The 17,016-nt window shown below is 39.9% G+C and overlaps 1 protein-coding gene across 2 annotated transcripts in view; it reads right to left on the reverse strand.

Annotated features, from left to right (window-relative positions):
* MAP3K20 (mitogen-activated protein kinase kinase kinase 20) overlaps window positions 1-17,016 on the reverse strand; it is a 90,261-nt gene that overhangs the window by 23,669 nt on the left and 49,576 nt on the right. The window contains exons 10-12 of one of the 2 annotated variants that reach the window (XM_066553220.1): window positions 15,573-15,679; window positions 9,660-9,795; window positions 452-5,474 (exon numbers count right to left, since the gene is read on the reverse strand). In XM_066553220.1, the coding sequence (XP_066409317.1) occupies window positions 5,109-5,474; window positions 9,660-9,795; window positions 15,573-15,679 (609 nt within the window). In that variant the 3' untranslated portion in view covers window positions 452-5,108. Of the gene's footprint in view, window positions 1-451; window positions 5,475-9,659; window positions 9,796-15,572; window positions 15,680-17,016 lie in introns of those variants that run through there. The other variant, XM_066553219.1, reaches the window with a different exon arrangement.

The following is a 17,016-nucleotide window of genomic DNA, read 5'->3' on the forward strand; positions in this document are numbered from 1 at the left end:
ACCTCCAGCTGCACACTAAGTGACCTGCAGCCCGGGCAGAACACTGTGGGACAAAAGTAGTGCTGGGGGCAACACTAAAGGACAAGGAAGGGCAAGTGGCAATCATGAACCCCCTCAGGAGGCTGAGTTGTGCCTTTTGTAGGTACTTAGAGTCAAACTGGCTGGTGCTGCAGCAGCAGCCTGGTAAAATGATTTGTACAACTGAATAATTTACTGCAGAAGTCCAATAACGCATTTTTAGATGTACAGTGGGTTTTTTCTGCTTTCTTCTGGTTTAAATACAACCAGTGGCAGAATAGTTCTGTATTATTTATCTTTTTTTTTTTTCTTAATGGGAGAATAAAGGAGAAATGTCACACAGTTAGTAATACAGAAAAGTGACTTAAACCAGTAGACAATAAGGAACCTCTTGGAACTCCAGCATTTTACACAGTCACACAAATGCATACAATTTACTGTCAAAATGTTTATTGCAAAATAGAAGTTTGGAACAAAAGAGAAGCAAGGGAAAAGTTCACACCAAAAGAAAGTTTATGACACCAATTGAGGAAATTGAATACATTGTATGATTTCTTTTTGTTTGTTTGCTTTGGTTTTACACTGGAAAATCGAATCCACAGTGTGAATAAAACAAGACATGGTATGTCAAGTGCAATAAAGAGAATAACTGACACTGCAAGATTTTACCACACATAAGTGTAACATTGCATGTTCCACACAAATGATATATTCAGTTTACAGCACAAGAGTCTTGGCATAGGCATTGCGCTCAGCTTTGCTTTTTCAGAAGGGAAAATTAATTTTTCTAACACTGTGAAAATAGTTTCTATTCGAATTCCATCAGTTCAAACCTGAAGTGTAAGTAGCATCGACTCCTACTATTCAGTACAAAACTTCTTCAGTAGTGCAAAAGCAAGAAATGCAGTGGACTATATCTGACTTTAAAAGGCATATGAGTATTTAGCACACAATATAAAATGTTAAAAGAAAATAATTGGTTCTACAGTTTTAAAATTAAATCTTCACACATCAGAAATCTCTGTGCAGATTTTACAGTGTACACTAAGTTGAAGCCTGGGGGAAAGGGGAAAGGTCTCTCCTCCAGATTCCTACCAGTGCATTTTAAGGGCTGTGAAAATTACTAAATGAACTTACTTTTTCTACCTGAACATTCTAACTAGGACTGTAGTTAAAACCTCTGTCAAGTCAGAGGTCTTATTAAAAACCTGTAAAAGCTGCCTGATTACAGATAAAGGAAGTACACCACTAAAGACACACAGTAACACTGCTCAGTACTTAACAGCTATATGCACACTACAGATCTATTGCTACTGCTGAGAGCAATACCCATCATTACTGCCTCAGATATTTTAACTCCGAATAAACACTTTAAAACCCAGAAGGAAAGGGAATCAACATCTAAGAAAAGCTCTGGAATGATAAGCAAATGACAAGCCATGAACATGACTGTGTGACAAGAGGCCACGCCAGACCTCACCTCCAGAAAGCCCTTCCAGTCCAGAGGGGACAAGCTCCACGTCAGGGAGCACACAATGGCTGGCAATGCAGCACACCCACAACCCTAAGTACCCTAAGGCACTTGCTACTCCAAGAAATTAGTGATGACATTGTCACAAAAATGACTACATCAAAAGTTTTCCTTCTTTAAGTCCCATTCCCATATTTTTTCACCACTGCTAAAGAAAAGGAGTTGGGAGTTGGACATCCTGTCTTGGTCCCAGCTGACCATTAAGCAAGCCAAAAGTCGATCCTCCCAATTCTTCTCTGAGGCCATTTACCCACCTAAGTTCATGTCTGCAGTACAGCAGCCTAGTAAATATGCCAAGTTCAGGCCTGGTTCTTACCTTTCCCCTCCATCAAATGCAGTGATATTATTTTACCGCAAATACCTTCAGGCTTTATGGAAGACAGAGGAAACTGGAACCCAAAAGGCCTGGCAGGGCCTAGTGAGCTGAGAGGTGTACAAGGCACAGGAAGGCTTTTGGTGGTTTGTTCTGGCATTGGCCCAGAGCAGCCAGAGAAATCCCTTCTGGGTTTGGCTAATGCTTGCATTAGCTGACACACGATGTGGCTCTGGACTGCTGTGGAGATTTGTATAATCTGATGATGAGACAGGTAGAAGATGGACTTGGATACACTGCAGAGCAAAATCAGGTGTGGAAGATGAAATACTCTGCCCTCCTCCAGCCACCATACCTGTCCACCTGAGCCATTTTCAAAGCCTTTATCTAGTGAGAAGCATTTCAGAGGCAGAAACAACACAGCTTGATTCTCACATATGGTAACTGGCTTGCAAACTGGAGACACCTGGTGTGAAACTCATCACAGGAAAGTAAAAATGCAATTAATACCACTGCTTTTTTAGTAAGCACAACCAATATCCTAAGTATAATACCATATCTCAACTGCATCAGAAGAGTTTGTCACATTATCACCTTATCTACAATTCAGAGGTCACCTTTGCTACTTTAAATGCATGAGGAAGTTTTAGAAGAGCTTAAACTTTTCCTTAATATTGTTTAATTTGCTTTGAGAAACAACATGGGGAAAAAAGGCAAAGGGGAAAAAATCCATCTTGCTTCATTAAAAAACACTGAAACAAGTAGGTAGAAATTACTACAAGCATGTTACCACATTCTGATGATATTTGCTGATATAGGTTACACACCTGGGTAAGCACAAAACCTTGAAGACAGACTTAAACCTTGTGATGTTGCAACTATGAAAATCTGTGTCATACTACTTAAAAACTATTTTTATTTCTGTAAAGATTAAGGAGTTAGTTTACAAATTCACTTAAAACCCACACAAACATAAATGTGCATGAAGTGCTCTAAGATTGTCAAACACCAAAAAAGTGCAAAATATCAGTGCTAGGAACAGATTTTTTTGGGTTTTTGAATTAGAAATGCACTGAAACAAATTTTGTTTTCAGTTGTACATCCCTACACTGCTTATGTGGTACAGTAATTTATGCACAATGATACACACCTTAAGATCTAAAGTGCACATATTACATTACACAAATCCATCACAATTTTGCTGAGTGCAAAGTGGCAGTTACAAAAATAGTATCATTGCAGTGGGTGTTAGCAGACGTAGACTTACAAAAATAGTACAAATCTATACTGGAAAAGGCTATTTGTTCTTATTTCCATTTCATTATTCGCCCTTCCAAGTCACTTTTTCTCCCTAAAATCAGGTTTCTTTGATGGACCTAAGAAGCCATCCCCACGTGAGCCAAGAGAGTTTCTCCTTGGGATACTTTGAACATTCACTGCATCATTTAAATGATAATTTCATGATGAGAATAGCTTCCAGATACAAGAGGAAAGTTCAATTCAAGAGGTTTGGGAGTGTCTGGAAGAGGGTTAAATGACATCCTGCAGGAACTGATTCCATGCAGAGCGAATGGAGCAGGCCAGCCTGAGCACAGCACTTGTGTCTTGCAGGTGACTGGATCAGCGCTGACACTTAAGGATAAAACAATTCTTTCTTTCTCACAACCCAAAGAGGTGCCCACTCTAGAAAAACTTCTTCAAAGAAGTTTGTTTTGTTGACTGAATAGGAAATGATTTCAAGCCTGCTGTTATCTAATGTATCCATTTTTCTCTAAGCTATCCACAAAACACCATAATATACAGGTTAGAGCTGTGTAACAGGCAAGCCTATAATTAAAGAAGCCACTTAAAAACACAAGTTTTATAAAAGAAACCCTTCCAGTAATTGAGAATGGAATTTTGATGGCTTATTCCCACTACTGCTGAACTACACAGTAACATTTTTCTTTTGAAATGCTGCCCTTCTTCCTTGGCAAATATTTTACAACATCTTCCTTTCTAACCTGCATCTGTGTTCGCACTGGTTTCCCTCCCTCCTTCTGCATCACCACTAAAGGGGTCATCAGGAGAAACATCCTCACTGCTCTCAACATAAGTGCCTGGCAGGCAATTATTGCAGCAGATTGTTAGACACTGAGTTTTATGGTAAGCTGTAACAGCAGTGACAATACTTTAAAAGTAATGTAGCTGCAAAAAACAGTTATGCAGAGTCTAGTAAATATTCCCGACATTACTGCCAGATTCTACTATGGAGAATTTCACACAAGCCACAGTAGTAGGGCCCAAGCTGAAATGTCACAGTGGCTTCTCTTTGTCCTTTCCCAAGGATGGCACATGCTGTTTAGCAGATACAACAGAATCAAAATTTACAAACACCAATTTTTGCTCTCAGGTACAAGAATAAGTCCATCAAAGTTAATGAGGCTTCATGGATTCACATCAACATAACTGAAAATTAGCTTCTAGATCACAATATCTGATAATAGATGCAGAGGTCTGATTGCAGTTTACTTTGCTAGAGTGAATTATATACACATGCACATACACGTGAGGGGGAAAAAAAAGAACATTTATAGAAATCATCTACTAATAGGGATTATCTGAGTTCTGCTGCTATTCCATTTTTAAACTATATATTTAACTAACTCCTCTCTTCCTTCCCAAGCTTCTCTGTTCCTAGAAACGTATTTGTGACTTCCCACAATGCTGCCTTGAAAACGGCTTTAAATTAAGAAACACAGCAAACCCCTTCACTACAACAGGAAGAAAGAATGGATGTAGAAAATAGCAAATCTGAAAGTACAAGCATATGCATATGATCGACAATTAAAGGGGTAAGGGAAATGACAAAAAACACAAAAGAAAAATTTGAAGGACATTAATGGCATTAATGGCATTGAAGTTTCTCCCAGTGTTTCCGGATCTTAAATTTATCAAGCCATAGTTTCTGTAATCAGGCACTAGGAATTATAGATATAATCATGAAATAATAATAATCTCAATTAGTTTGGAAAGTTTAGTTCTAAATTTCATCAAAGCAGAAATAAGTCAGCACAATTGAAACAGAAACAACATATCTTTCAACATACAAATACGCTCAGCCTGGTAAAAATTTTTTTTGTTGGTGTTTGTTTGCTTTTTGTTCTTTTACAGGATTTAAACAGACCAAACTGACAGGATTCTTGTTCTAAAACTTTATTGTTTTGCTTTGCTAAAACGATTTCAGGGTTAACTCTACAACTTATTTCATTCGCTGCTATCATCTGTGTCATCAAAATCATCATCATCATCGTCATCTGACCAGTCGAATTCACTGAAACCCAAAGCCATGTTGATTTTCTTCCCTTTTCTCATAGAGGTGGTTTTAGAAGAATTCTTTTTGGCTTGCATGTTTATCTGCATTCCAGAATGCAGGACAGATCCTGCTTTGTTCAGAGAGAAGACATCCCCAAAGCCCGTCATCATCAAGGCCTTCAGGCTTTGGTTCATGCCAGCTACCTCCCCGTTACTTGTTGCTGTGATCTGACATGACATCTCTGCACTGTTTGACTCCTCTGTTTTAGATTCAAAGTAAGACTCCTGAGACATTCTTGCAGCAAGAGGTAAGAAAAACTATTTAAAAGGAGGAAAGGACAGAGCAAAAGTGAAAGTTAGAACCAATTTAAAAATCAAGGAAAAAGACACCACCAGATTAGTCAGCAATCAACAGAGAGCATACGATTAGTGAATCTAAACATGGAGGTCAAGTAAGAATTCATTAAAACAGATAGCATCCTTCTGGGGTCATTGTTCTTAAACCAAAATCACTGAGTGGCATGGCAAGAACCACAGGCAACAGAGCTTTCATGACAAAAGAAGGTTCAAACTCTTCAATCCTTCATTTTGTATGGCACAAAACAGAGTATGACATTTCCCAACCAGGTGGACTGGTTCCAAGGCAATTGGAGCTGTTTAATTCAACCTTTTAGGATTGAAGAATAAATTGGGTTAAGACCAGAGAAGCCAAACAAGCTCTGCAGTTTGATGCAGAAGCAGCAGCCCCTAAATATCAGAAATGAAAGCAGCAGCAGACTGGTTTTGAGTGTATGCTCAAAAGGAGAGAAAGGGTCACCCTGCAACAGCCACAATCAGAAATAAGTCTCTCACCAATGCAAAGGACAGGAGAACTGGCCTCCAGCCTGCACCAGCACCACACCTCCAGAAGCCATCCCAGGGACAAGCAGGCAGGGGAAGAGGGGTGGTTTTGGTCAGCTTGTCAGCTTCTTCAGCTTTTTTTTTTTCTTTAGTGGTATCAAGAGACATCTGTCAATTGCTTGTACATCATATTAAATTTCTGCTAATCTTCACCTACAGATAATGGCATTCTCCTGACCCAGTCTGTTTGTAGTAACAAATGAAATATGCCCTCTTCAGGTTAATGATTAGTGCCTCTTCAGAGTGGCCAGACTAGTAACCTCTGTGACATGTTTGCCTGTGCTTTACAGGGAATAAAAACGCAGGAGTTTCACCCTAAATTAAACTACTGCTTGTCTTGGAGTGCCAAACTGAGTCACTACTAAAACAACAGCAAAGGAGCTGTGTGGTGCACTAGCATCTGCACTAGCATTTCTTTCCAAAGCATTTGTAAAACTACCTACCCAAAATTCATGGGTTTTCATATCTTTTTTAACCTAATCAGAAAAGTGACTGAAGAGTCAATGGCAGTTGATCAAAACAAGTTACAGGGGTGATTATGGTGATGCCCTGCTTTTGTAACACAAGAGGCTTCACAGCCAGGGTTGCTCAAAGAGTGCCCATTTCTTGGTAAAACCACTTACATTGCCTAATTTTCTATCATTAAAAAAGACAGCATCTGTCTTCTGTTCCACTTGAGCTTTCCCTACTTACAAAGACTTACTATTTGCATTGTGGTTAAGTAAAGTTAGTGATCAGGGTTTAAGAAAGAAAAATAAAAATAAGAAGTTGGCATGATGGGGTGCCCTAAATAGCCTTCATGCATCCTACTGCTAGGTGATGAAAGAACCTGCAGCTAAGCTTCTGTACACCTGGCTCTACAAAAACCTCCAGCTACACCATCAACAGTGTACTAGTTGGATCAAGCTCTTCCTGATAAAAAGAAGGAATCTTTCAAAAACAAGACCTAGCACACACACTTCATTGCCAGGTAGTTATAGTTACTTTAGATCCACAGAAGAGCATCTCCGACATGGGAAGAATTCCCAACAAAAATCAACAAAGCTGCAAATCAGCTCTCCACTGAAACATCTTTCTGGGTCATTGACTGTTCAATGTCTGAGAGTGGGTAAGCTGTGAATGGCTCATTTTGCAAGTTATAATCACATTACTTCCTCCATATTTTGCCATCTCGTTATCTGGAGAATTTAAAGAGTTTGTTGGGATGGGACATGCCTTCAGTGACACACCACATATGATGACTATCAGAAGAGACCCTTAGAAATGGCTAGGATCCACCAGTCTCTCTAAGTTCCATGGTTAAATGACCACCTGCAGGTACAGGGCATCACAGGTGATATATGGATTTCATGTCCTGTTCACCGTCTTCCTCTAATAAATTGTTTATCTTAGCTACATCCACTACCATTGCAAAGTCAAATCTTCTTTCAGGACAAGTCTCCCATTCCATGGCAGCTACGGATATAATTAACTCCACCAAAATGCTCCTGATTCCCTTGTGCTAGAGGCTTTTGGAGATGCACACAAAGGAATTTGCAGAGATCAGACTCAAAGGAGCTTGTTGTATAAGATGCAGCAGAAAAAGGGTCAAAACAAGAGCAGGGAGAAAATGCACAGAAGCATTTCTAAATATTGGCCTCATCCTTCCCTCATGCTGAAGTGTGTGAAGCTATACTTTACTCATTGGAGCAGAAGCAGCCTGCCACTCAGAGTTACCTATCACGCAGGATGAAGCTTCTACCAATCCTACAACACTGGAGAATCAAGTGGCAGAGACAGCTTCACTGTTCTCCTGTCACTTGGTTTAAGTTTCTACTCCTGCACACCACTGCTGGCCTCTGGTCTTTGCTGAAGAGACAAGTGAAAAGGTGACTGCAGAACACAGAGCAGGGACAAAAGTACCAGCTAAGACACTATGAGGCCTAGTTTTGGCTAAGAACCAGGTTTATGCCTAGCGGGAACTCTAAGATGTGTCACAGCTCTAGTTGCCATATCTTTACTCCTGCTTTTATAGTCAAGGTAGTTTAAAGTCAAGCACTGCAACTCCCTGTTGTAACTCTCTAGTTTGATGCTGCTGAGCAGACACTGCCTGACCTAATGGAGGAAGATAGATGCTTGACTCCCAAGGATTACAGCTTGCAAACAGAATGCCCAAAGATATTTTGCAAATGACTTACAGCTATGAATTTACAATATAGTTGTATGTGTAACCAGTGCTACAAAAAACCCCAATCCTGCTTGAATAAGCCCTTTTTTTGCCAGTACATCAAATTTTTTCCAATAAAATGGCTCTTTAAAAAATACGTTCTGTGTAAGTTCACTTAAGATGTATGGAAAAAACAAACCTGTATTTGTCTATTAGAAGAAATTGCACCTAAATGCAATAGGACAGTTGGGTTAATGCTATGCAGAAAGACAGTTCATGCTTAGCACAATAGGCCTTAGCACAATGCTTTATTCTTGCAGCAATGCCAGCTCTAAGTGAAAAGTACAAGTCATAAGCAAGTACAGCATAAAAAAACCCTAGGGCCTTGCTGGTGAAAAGGTTTGCTCATTAAGGCTGTGTCTCATGCTGTGCTCAGGATAGAGGATGGCCCACAGCTCAGTTACTGGAATCTGGCAAGTGTTAAAGCAGGTATAGAGATATCTACTGAAAACACACAGACTCTGCACATAGGAAAACATTTATCCTCCGTGATTTCATTGCTGCATGTTTGCAGCTGGAACATAAATGCAACTTCATTCAAAGAACAGCAATAAGCTATGCCTTAAAAACAAGTCATATGTAAATGGGTCTGGCTGGAATCAAGGTTATTAGTAGGATAAAATTGTGCATAAGAAAAATCATATGCTACTGCAATCTCAATTTGGTATTTGTCTTAGCTAGTGCTTTAAAAAGAAGGAGGTATCACAGTAATTTTTTTAGCAACTCTGTTGTAACGTCTTGCCATGCATTAACCCTGTGGTCCTCCCTCTGCCAATCAGTGGTTGAAGAGCTAGTATTTCATCAAGAAATTCAAGATAATGCAAGGAAGTTTTTTGTTCAATTTACTAATAGAAATGTGAGAATTCTACCAGCTGGTAACCGGCCAGTCAAAGTTATGTTAATTATAATTATGAACAAAACCTTAAATTAATACTTTGAATTTTGACCCCCTTTTCACAGAATGGGAATTTGCTACTTCTCAAAGAAAAAGAACAGAATCAAAAAAATCTGCATAAGTTTCATGACATGCCTTCTGGAAGATACAAATTATTCTTACATTTAAGACCAAATCCTGCATCCCATAAAGTCTACAACTTTCTAGTTGAAAAAAGAATTTATTGCATGTAAACAATTTTTAAAGCTGAGAACTCTAAATAAATCAATGGACACTACTTAAAATGCCCATGTCACAATATGAACTATCAGTAATATGTTGTACCTAATGTATTAGGTGAAATTTTAAAAAAATATTGTAATCTAGAGTGATACAATAAAATTGGCCCAGAGGAACAACTAAAAACAGGAGCACTACTTCCTTAGTATGTCTTGAGATTTATATAGACAAAGCTCCAAATCCTTCTGACACAAGATGAAAGGTTGAATTATTGTCTACTTACAGGAGTATTTGATTGTTCAGTTAACTTCTGCTCCCACATCTTCAAACGTCTCTCCCGTTCCTTTAGCTCCTGCTCTTTAAAGCTCAGATCACGCTCCAGTTTCTTTAGTCTCTCTAAGGTTGCCTCAATTTCACATCTGCACGGAGACAATTTGTTACGTCTTGTCTTTTCCTGACAGATATAAATTGTTCATAATTCCCACTTGAATGTTAATTAAATGTGAAAGGCTGAAAAGTACAATACTAACTCAAGCAGTTCATTTAATTACCAAATGCAAAGTCTTTCACGGCTTTAGGAAGAAAGGGTAATGTTTGTACATCGGACCATAATACCTTCAGTTGAAGAAAAGTAACATTTAAAAGAGTAAAATACCATATAAAAAAAACATTTTTAAAATGAAAATGCCTTCTTTCCCCCCGACATCATGAAACATGATCTGATCCATAAAGATAAGAACTGGTAATGGGACAAGCGTTAACAATACAATACAGGCAGTCCAAGAAGTCCATTTGTCTGGGTTTATAACTTGACTATGAATACTACTTGGACTTACACTCAAAATGCACAGAAGCATTTTGTGGGGGAATGTTTTCCCCCCTTACCTTTCTGTTTCTTTAGGTGAAAATACAAAAGCAAAAATGCAAACTGTGATATGAGCCAGCCCTGCAAATGGTTACAAATACAAGCTTCTCAAGTTTGGAACAGTTGTGAAAAGGATTCGGTTGACTTCTCTCCAGTTCTCACCATACTTGCAAAGTTATGAAAAGTAGGAAGGGCAGGAAATAAAGGCAGTACTCTAAGTTGCAGATACCATATGTATTTGGTTTCACTGCACGTACCTCCCTTAACAAAGTAGTTTCCTTTGACATACTTTCTGATGGATGGTGTATTTTAAACACATGAACTGAACTGCTCTTGGAAAAAAGTTTAACAAGTTTTGCACTACATAAATACACAGAAGGTGAACAACAATTCTGTCACCAAATTCAGACATATATTTTGCTTGTGGGGTAAGAAAAGAAAAATCTCCTATTAGTATCTGAGGTTGTACTTGCACTTAACATTTCTGTGCCTGTTTGGGAGACTGTGCACTGTATCCTGACAGTTGTGGGAAGAGTCAATCACAGTGTTTCGTTTTTCTCCTTGAAAAAGTGAGCTCCTAAGAAGACAAGAAATCCTAAAGAGAGCTCCAAAGATAGCTATTTGGACTCTGCAAGGTTAAATATTCTGCTCAAACTTCCACATTATTTTTCTTGTGTTAACACGCTGTGAACAAAATATGTTCCTTCTCATGTTTTAAAAAAGAAAGTAGAAGGACTAACAGAGTTAGCTGTCATTTCTGTTTGGGGTGGAGAAAGAGTTTACTTGTTTCTGTAAATCTCCTGTCCTGGCATGGAATGATTAAACTCTTCTCCACTAAAACAGTTCAGCCTCTCAATGTGGGAAAATAGCATACCCAAAGAGTCTAAGCAAATAAAATAATATTTATATTATTTTATTATATAAATATTATTAGTTCTATGAATTTCTCATTTTGATAAGAAATCTGTCAGAGAGCATTGCTTAAAAAGTACAGTGAAAGGATTCAGAGCTCGAATAACCAGAAAACCCTACTGCAAACTTTACCACCATGCTTAATTCTACTGCAGAAATCAGCCACCTGGGGGCAAAGGCATTTATCACACTTGAGTCCTGCTGAGTGAGCTGTTCTATGTGGTGGTCAGAACAAATGCCCCTCATAATTATCATGCTTCAGATTTCAAGAAAAATTCTCTATCATATTTAGGCATGCATAAATTAAGACTGATCCCTGTGCTAGGTAGAAAGTGGTCAGACATCATAATAAAGAGACAACAAGGGAACAAACTAAAAGGCACTGGACCCAAGATCAGAAAGTGACTCATCCCCAGACACCCATATCCCTCATAAACCCCTTCTGTCAGGTAAAACACATACTATGCTATCTACTGTGGAAACTACAGAGCAATTTGAGGGCAGTTGCAAGCACTGCTTTTCTTAGTTTGTCTCTCATCATCACTGCTACTTACATACAACTCTATAATTTTTTAAATATGTAAATTACATTCTCTTTTAAAATAATATTATGCGCTAGGGGAGTCCTGGTAACAATAGTTTTCTCTGTGTCAAAAGTCTATTTTGTACTGTAATTATCTCTCTTCATTAGACAGAAACTTCTCTTAAAATAAAAGGTTAGTCTGCAAAAACAGTTGTATTCTGAAAAATAATTCCACTGCATAATGAAATTGTGTAATTAAAGAGAAAGCTACTGTACATTGCCCAGTTAATGAGTCTTACTCCATAAATGAAGCAGCTTGAAACATTATACATGGTAGGACATGTGGATTTGTTTGCTTCTGTAGTTCTGCAGTGTGAGTTTACTGGTTTTTCTAGAATAGTTTCATTCTGTGACACTGAAGAACAAATACTAATACATTATTAAAAATGATAATGATATTCACAGATTAAAAACAATGACTGGCATTTCTTTATATGTCTTGAATTGCTACTAATACACTAATGTAAGTATCACTAATAAACTGTTTTAATCATTGGAGCAGCCACTCGTGGGGAGAGGATGGAAGGAGAGATGCAGTTAGTATATATGACTAAATGCAGACAAATGGGATCTCTCACTGAATTGCAACATCATTACTTCTACACTAGTTTTTTTTGACTGTAATACAAGTGACTTGAGAAAGGGCTCCAAAAAGATCACAGAATATGAACTTAAACATACGGCCTATGCAACTAGACCTATGCAACTCAGGCATAAGGTAGTGCCCCTATTTTATTAATAATAAAAACGTGCTGAACATGTGTGGAACAGTTAGGAAAAAAGACACTGAATTATTTTAGGGAAATACAGAACAAGCAGATCATAATGTGATATTAATATAAAAATGAATACCAGAAAACGTTGCAAATAAGACTGCATTATATAGATAAGTCAAAGCATCGTTTGTGTTGTCAACTCCAGCAGTCATGTATAGACTCAGCCCACTCTCAGTTTTCATGCCAGCCAGTCAGTGGTACTGAAGACTCCAGTTACTTGCTGTTGCAGCTACAATTTTGGCATGTCTATATAAAAAGGACCTCAGCTTGCCTTTTTTTAAGAGTGGAGAAAAACACAATCCAGTTTGTCTGAGCTTTGCTTTGCTTTGCTAAGTGCAGTATCCTTGTGAAAGCGCAGTATCTGGATCATTAATTCAGAGGTCTCTCAAAGGAACAAGCATAATTTTTGCTTGTTCCAAGCCCACCCTTCTCTGGCGCTCTGATATCCAGGCTTCATTAATATTCCCTATTTTGTGGTAATACATCTCATACTTTCCTTCCTGCTGGTAAGCAGTTTCACTATCTCTTTGCAAATCACTATGAGATAAAAAACCATGGGAAAAAAAATCAGTAAAAGCAAAGATTTTTCAATACAGAAGTTAAAATACATTAAACTAATGTGCAGTTGTTTTAAGTTGACTTAAGTCTCTTTTAGTTTACCCTTTGGGATCACTTTATGCATCTTTTATCTATTTCAGGTGGCAATTTTTTTGCATACTTTCTGTTTATTTGGCTAAGCATTCATGAAAGCTTCCATACAGACATGGCTTTCACATCAGGGCAGGAAGCTGTTACCAGAATTTGGATAGGAGAGCACCCCTCCAGCTTCCAAACAAGTGCCCACATGATTTGTACTCTTTCTGAACATTGTGTTTTCGTTTCAGCTGAATTCAAAAATCATCTTTGCTTTCAGGCAAATCATGTCCCATCTTGAATTTTTATTTTCTCTCTCATATTTCCTGGTCTCTAAGCCATTTATTCTTCCACCAAAAATGTCACATTTCTTTTTAACACAAGTCTTCATGGTAAGAAGTTTTTTCATTACTTGATAGTACCAAAGAGCTCTTTGTTGCTACACGGCTTTTCATTAACACCTTTTCAAACATTCCTCATCTGAGGAATTTAGCAATAAATGTGCAAGAAATACTTGGGCCACTTGAGTCACACTTCAAGAAATAAACTGATAAAGTACAACAATGTTGGTCGCCAAATGTCAGTTAGTACAGCTTTTATTTTGCTATATTGGCAAGATGTAAGTAGTTATTAGTTTTTCCTAAAGGCAACTGAGTACCTGCTCATCCTTTAAATAAATATTTTTATTATAAGAAACCCCTTACTAGCGTGTACTTTCTGTCCAATCATCATTGTTCTATCTGCTGTCAAACCCACGATACGATGCTCAGAGTCTGCACAAACAACAGTGCCATGCAGTTGGGGTACTTTAAACACCGCCCGGAGCGCTCAGCACTGGGCTCTGGGCACAGGGCCCAGCGGTGCCCGCAGCAGCAGCACGGGGCAGGGCCCAGCGGTGCCCGCAGCAGCAGCACGGGGCAGGGCCCAGCGGTGCCCGCAGCAGCAGCGCAGCGGATCAGGGCCCAGCGGTGCCCGCAGCAGCGCAGCGGATCAGGGCCCAGCGGTGCCCGCAGCAGCAGTGCGGGGCACGGCCCAGCGGTGCCCGCAGCAGCAGCAGCACGGGGCAGGGCCCAGCGGTGCCCGCAGCCGCAGCAGCAGCACGGGGCAGGGCCCAGCGGTGCCAGCAGCAGCAGCAAGGGGCAGGGCCCAGCGGTGCCCGCAGCCGCAGCAGCAGCACGGGGCAGGGCCCAGCGGTGCCAGCAGCAGCAGTGCGGGGCACGGCCCAGCGGGCCCGGGGGCGCTGCGGGGCGGCCCCGCGGGCGGCGCAGTGCGGCGCTGCCGCCAGCAGATGGCGCGCAGCCCCCGCCGCCCGGCCGGGCCCGGGGCCGCCGCCGGCGCGGCCGAGCCGGGGCGGGCCCGGGCCGGGCTATTTATACCCCGCCGTGTGACCGGGGGCGTCCCAGCGACAGCTCAGTTTTTCCACTCGCCCCGTTAAAAATCTACGTCTTGCTTTTCCTTGGAAGGCAGCGGAAGAAACGCGGGATTGCCGGGCTTGACACAAGCCCCATCCTCCACCCCCGTCCCGGTTTCTTCGATGCAGGGAATCTTTTGGTATTTGTGCTCCCTGCTTATTCGGCATAGAGCCAACGCTTCTTAATATAGAGCAAGGCACGATCATCTGCAAAAATCATCTCCCTGTGCAGATCTGTTTTCAATAGTCCATCTCAAACAGAAGGTTGTACTGGGAAGCAGCAAGTTTTCTAACCCACAAATAAGCTTCAGGGACAGGTTTTTGAAGTTTTGGCACATTCCAAAAAAGAGGCAGGAAGCTTTACTGCAAAACTGTAATGTAATGAAATTGTCTCAAATGTCATTTCCATTTCTAATCACTTATGAATAACAATTACAATCAGCAATAGCTAAAATCATATGCTCAAGCAATGCTGGAACACTGTAAAAAATGGGACTGGCATGGGCATGTGCTGGATGTGTGAACACACAGCTGACAAAGGAGAGAACACATAAAAAATGGTAGAGTGCATTCAAGTGAGCACAAATAGAAGCCTGACTTGGAAGGTAGGGGTTTTAGGCCCCTTATCCTTCTTTAGTTTTAATATTAACATCACGGATACACTTTCTATGAAAATGGCATTAAACCATTATCTGGGTTCTTTTGCCCCCACACTATTGACTGAAACCTTATAATTGGTTTCAAGATGTGAATCACAAAACCATAAATATCATGATGCCTAAACCACTGTAATAATAAATATAGGGTACAGCTAAGTGCATTGGCTCCTAATACAAGTTTCGCAACATTCTGGGCATTCCTGAAAAACAACAAGGTAAGTTATGTTCTAAAAATACTTCAAGCACACATATTTTCTACCAGTACATCATTGGAGTCTGATGTCTTTCTGAAAAAAAACAGTCATGCCATTTCAATGTAAAACCACATCATATCATCTTGGGAGGAAGAAAACTTACCTCCACTCTGCCTTGTTATGCAGGAATGAGTTACACTGGTCTGGAAGGTTGCTGTCATTTGACATAGATTCCAGGATTGAAATAATCTGCTTGAAAGATGGTCTTTTCTGAAGAAAAAAAGAAAACCAAAACAGAGCATTTGCATTCATATAAAAACTACTAGAACTATCTGCAGGAAATTATCAACTGAAACCCCACAATTAAAAGGAATTGCCACACTTCTTTCTGACCACAGCATCCTACAAGAGGACTGTAAATCTGTAAATGGTTTCTTTTTGTTCTTCCATTAAAGGAAAGTTTGAGAAGAGTTGCACAGGCTAGTAAGACTCAAGCCTTAGCTTAGTCTGCCATGTCTGCTAGTAAAACAGGATTAATAAACATTAGAATCATCAATCATCTAGATTCTTAATTTGAAAGAATAATTTTTCTCATGCTAAGAGAGAAAATGCTTCCAAATAGAGAAGGCTGGACCATCAGCAACTGGTAATTATACAGATGGCCTTTTACAGGTATTAATATAAACTCTGGTGTGTGAACAAGCCGTTTAGCTGCCTATCAAAAACAGGTTTTTGTGTGGTTGCAGTTCCCCTCTTGCAGAGGAGATACTTTCAGAAAAACTCTCACTTAGCTACTTCAGGAGCAGCCAGGGAAGAAGTGAAGATTGAGGTTAGGTGAGGATGTCTTGCCTGGCAGCTAAGCTCATGTTAGTGGACTCTGTGCTCTTCTGTCCTGGGCTCATTTACTGAACTTTGTTCCAGGGCTCTCCATCCAAGACCCATTGTGCTCACAAGTCAGAAAGACCAGGTAAAATTTCTCTGGTTTTTTTTTTTTCACTTTTCCCTTAGTCCCAAAGGGAAGCTATGAAGTAGGATAATAACTGAAAACTGAAAAAGCCAGTTAAATGTGTTTCTTGAAAGAGCACTGACTCTGTTAGTCTGTTTGACAGACCCCAGACAAGGTTGAGACAAAAGGTTGAAACAAAATGTAGATACATAATAAGGGGATGATGCACATTCTCTCTCTACTGTGCCTTTAATTATACCATTTCTGCTAAAATTACAGATGCCGCAATTAAAACGTGCATTTTAATTTGGGAGCACAAAAACAATTAGGAACAATGCTGAGGTGTCTCTCTTGGGAAGATCCAAGTGATTTCCACATTATAAAAGACAGACAATTTCTTTATTTTAAATGTCAAACAGCATGAAAAAGTGTCAAATGCATAACAAAAAGAGAGACAAGCTCTCTTATACTGTAATGCTGCACTCTTCGGCTGTAACTGGAGGCTTTGTCTGTCGTTTTTTGGTCCACCTCCATGATTTCAGGCAATGGGCAGTTCAGTGAGCTACACACATTTTCTTTGCCACAGACATGCCTGTCCCAGCACAAGTGCTTATGCAATTTGCTCCCCAGCCCAGCATGCAGAGAGGGGCAGACTGGGCAC

Source organism: Molothrus aeneus, chromosome 7 (genome assembly GCF_037042795.1).
Source record: "Molothrus aeneus isolate 106 chromosome 7, BPBGC_Maene_1.0, whole genome shotgun sequence".
NCBI classification, from domain to species: domain Eukaryota; kingdom Metazoa; phylum Chordata; class Aves; order Passeriformes; family Icteridae; genus Molothrus; species Molothrus aeneus.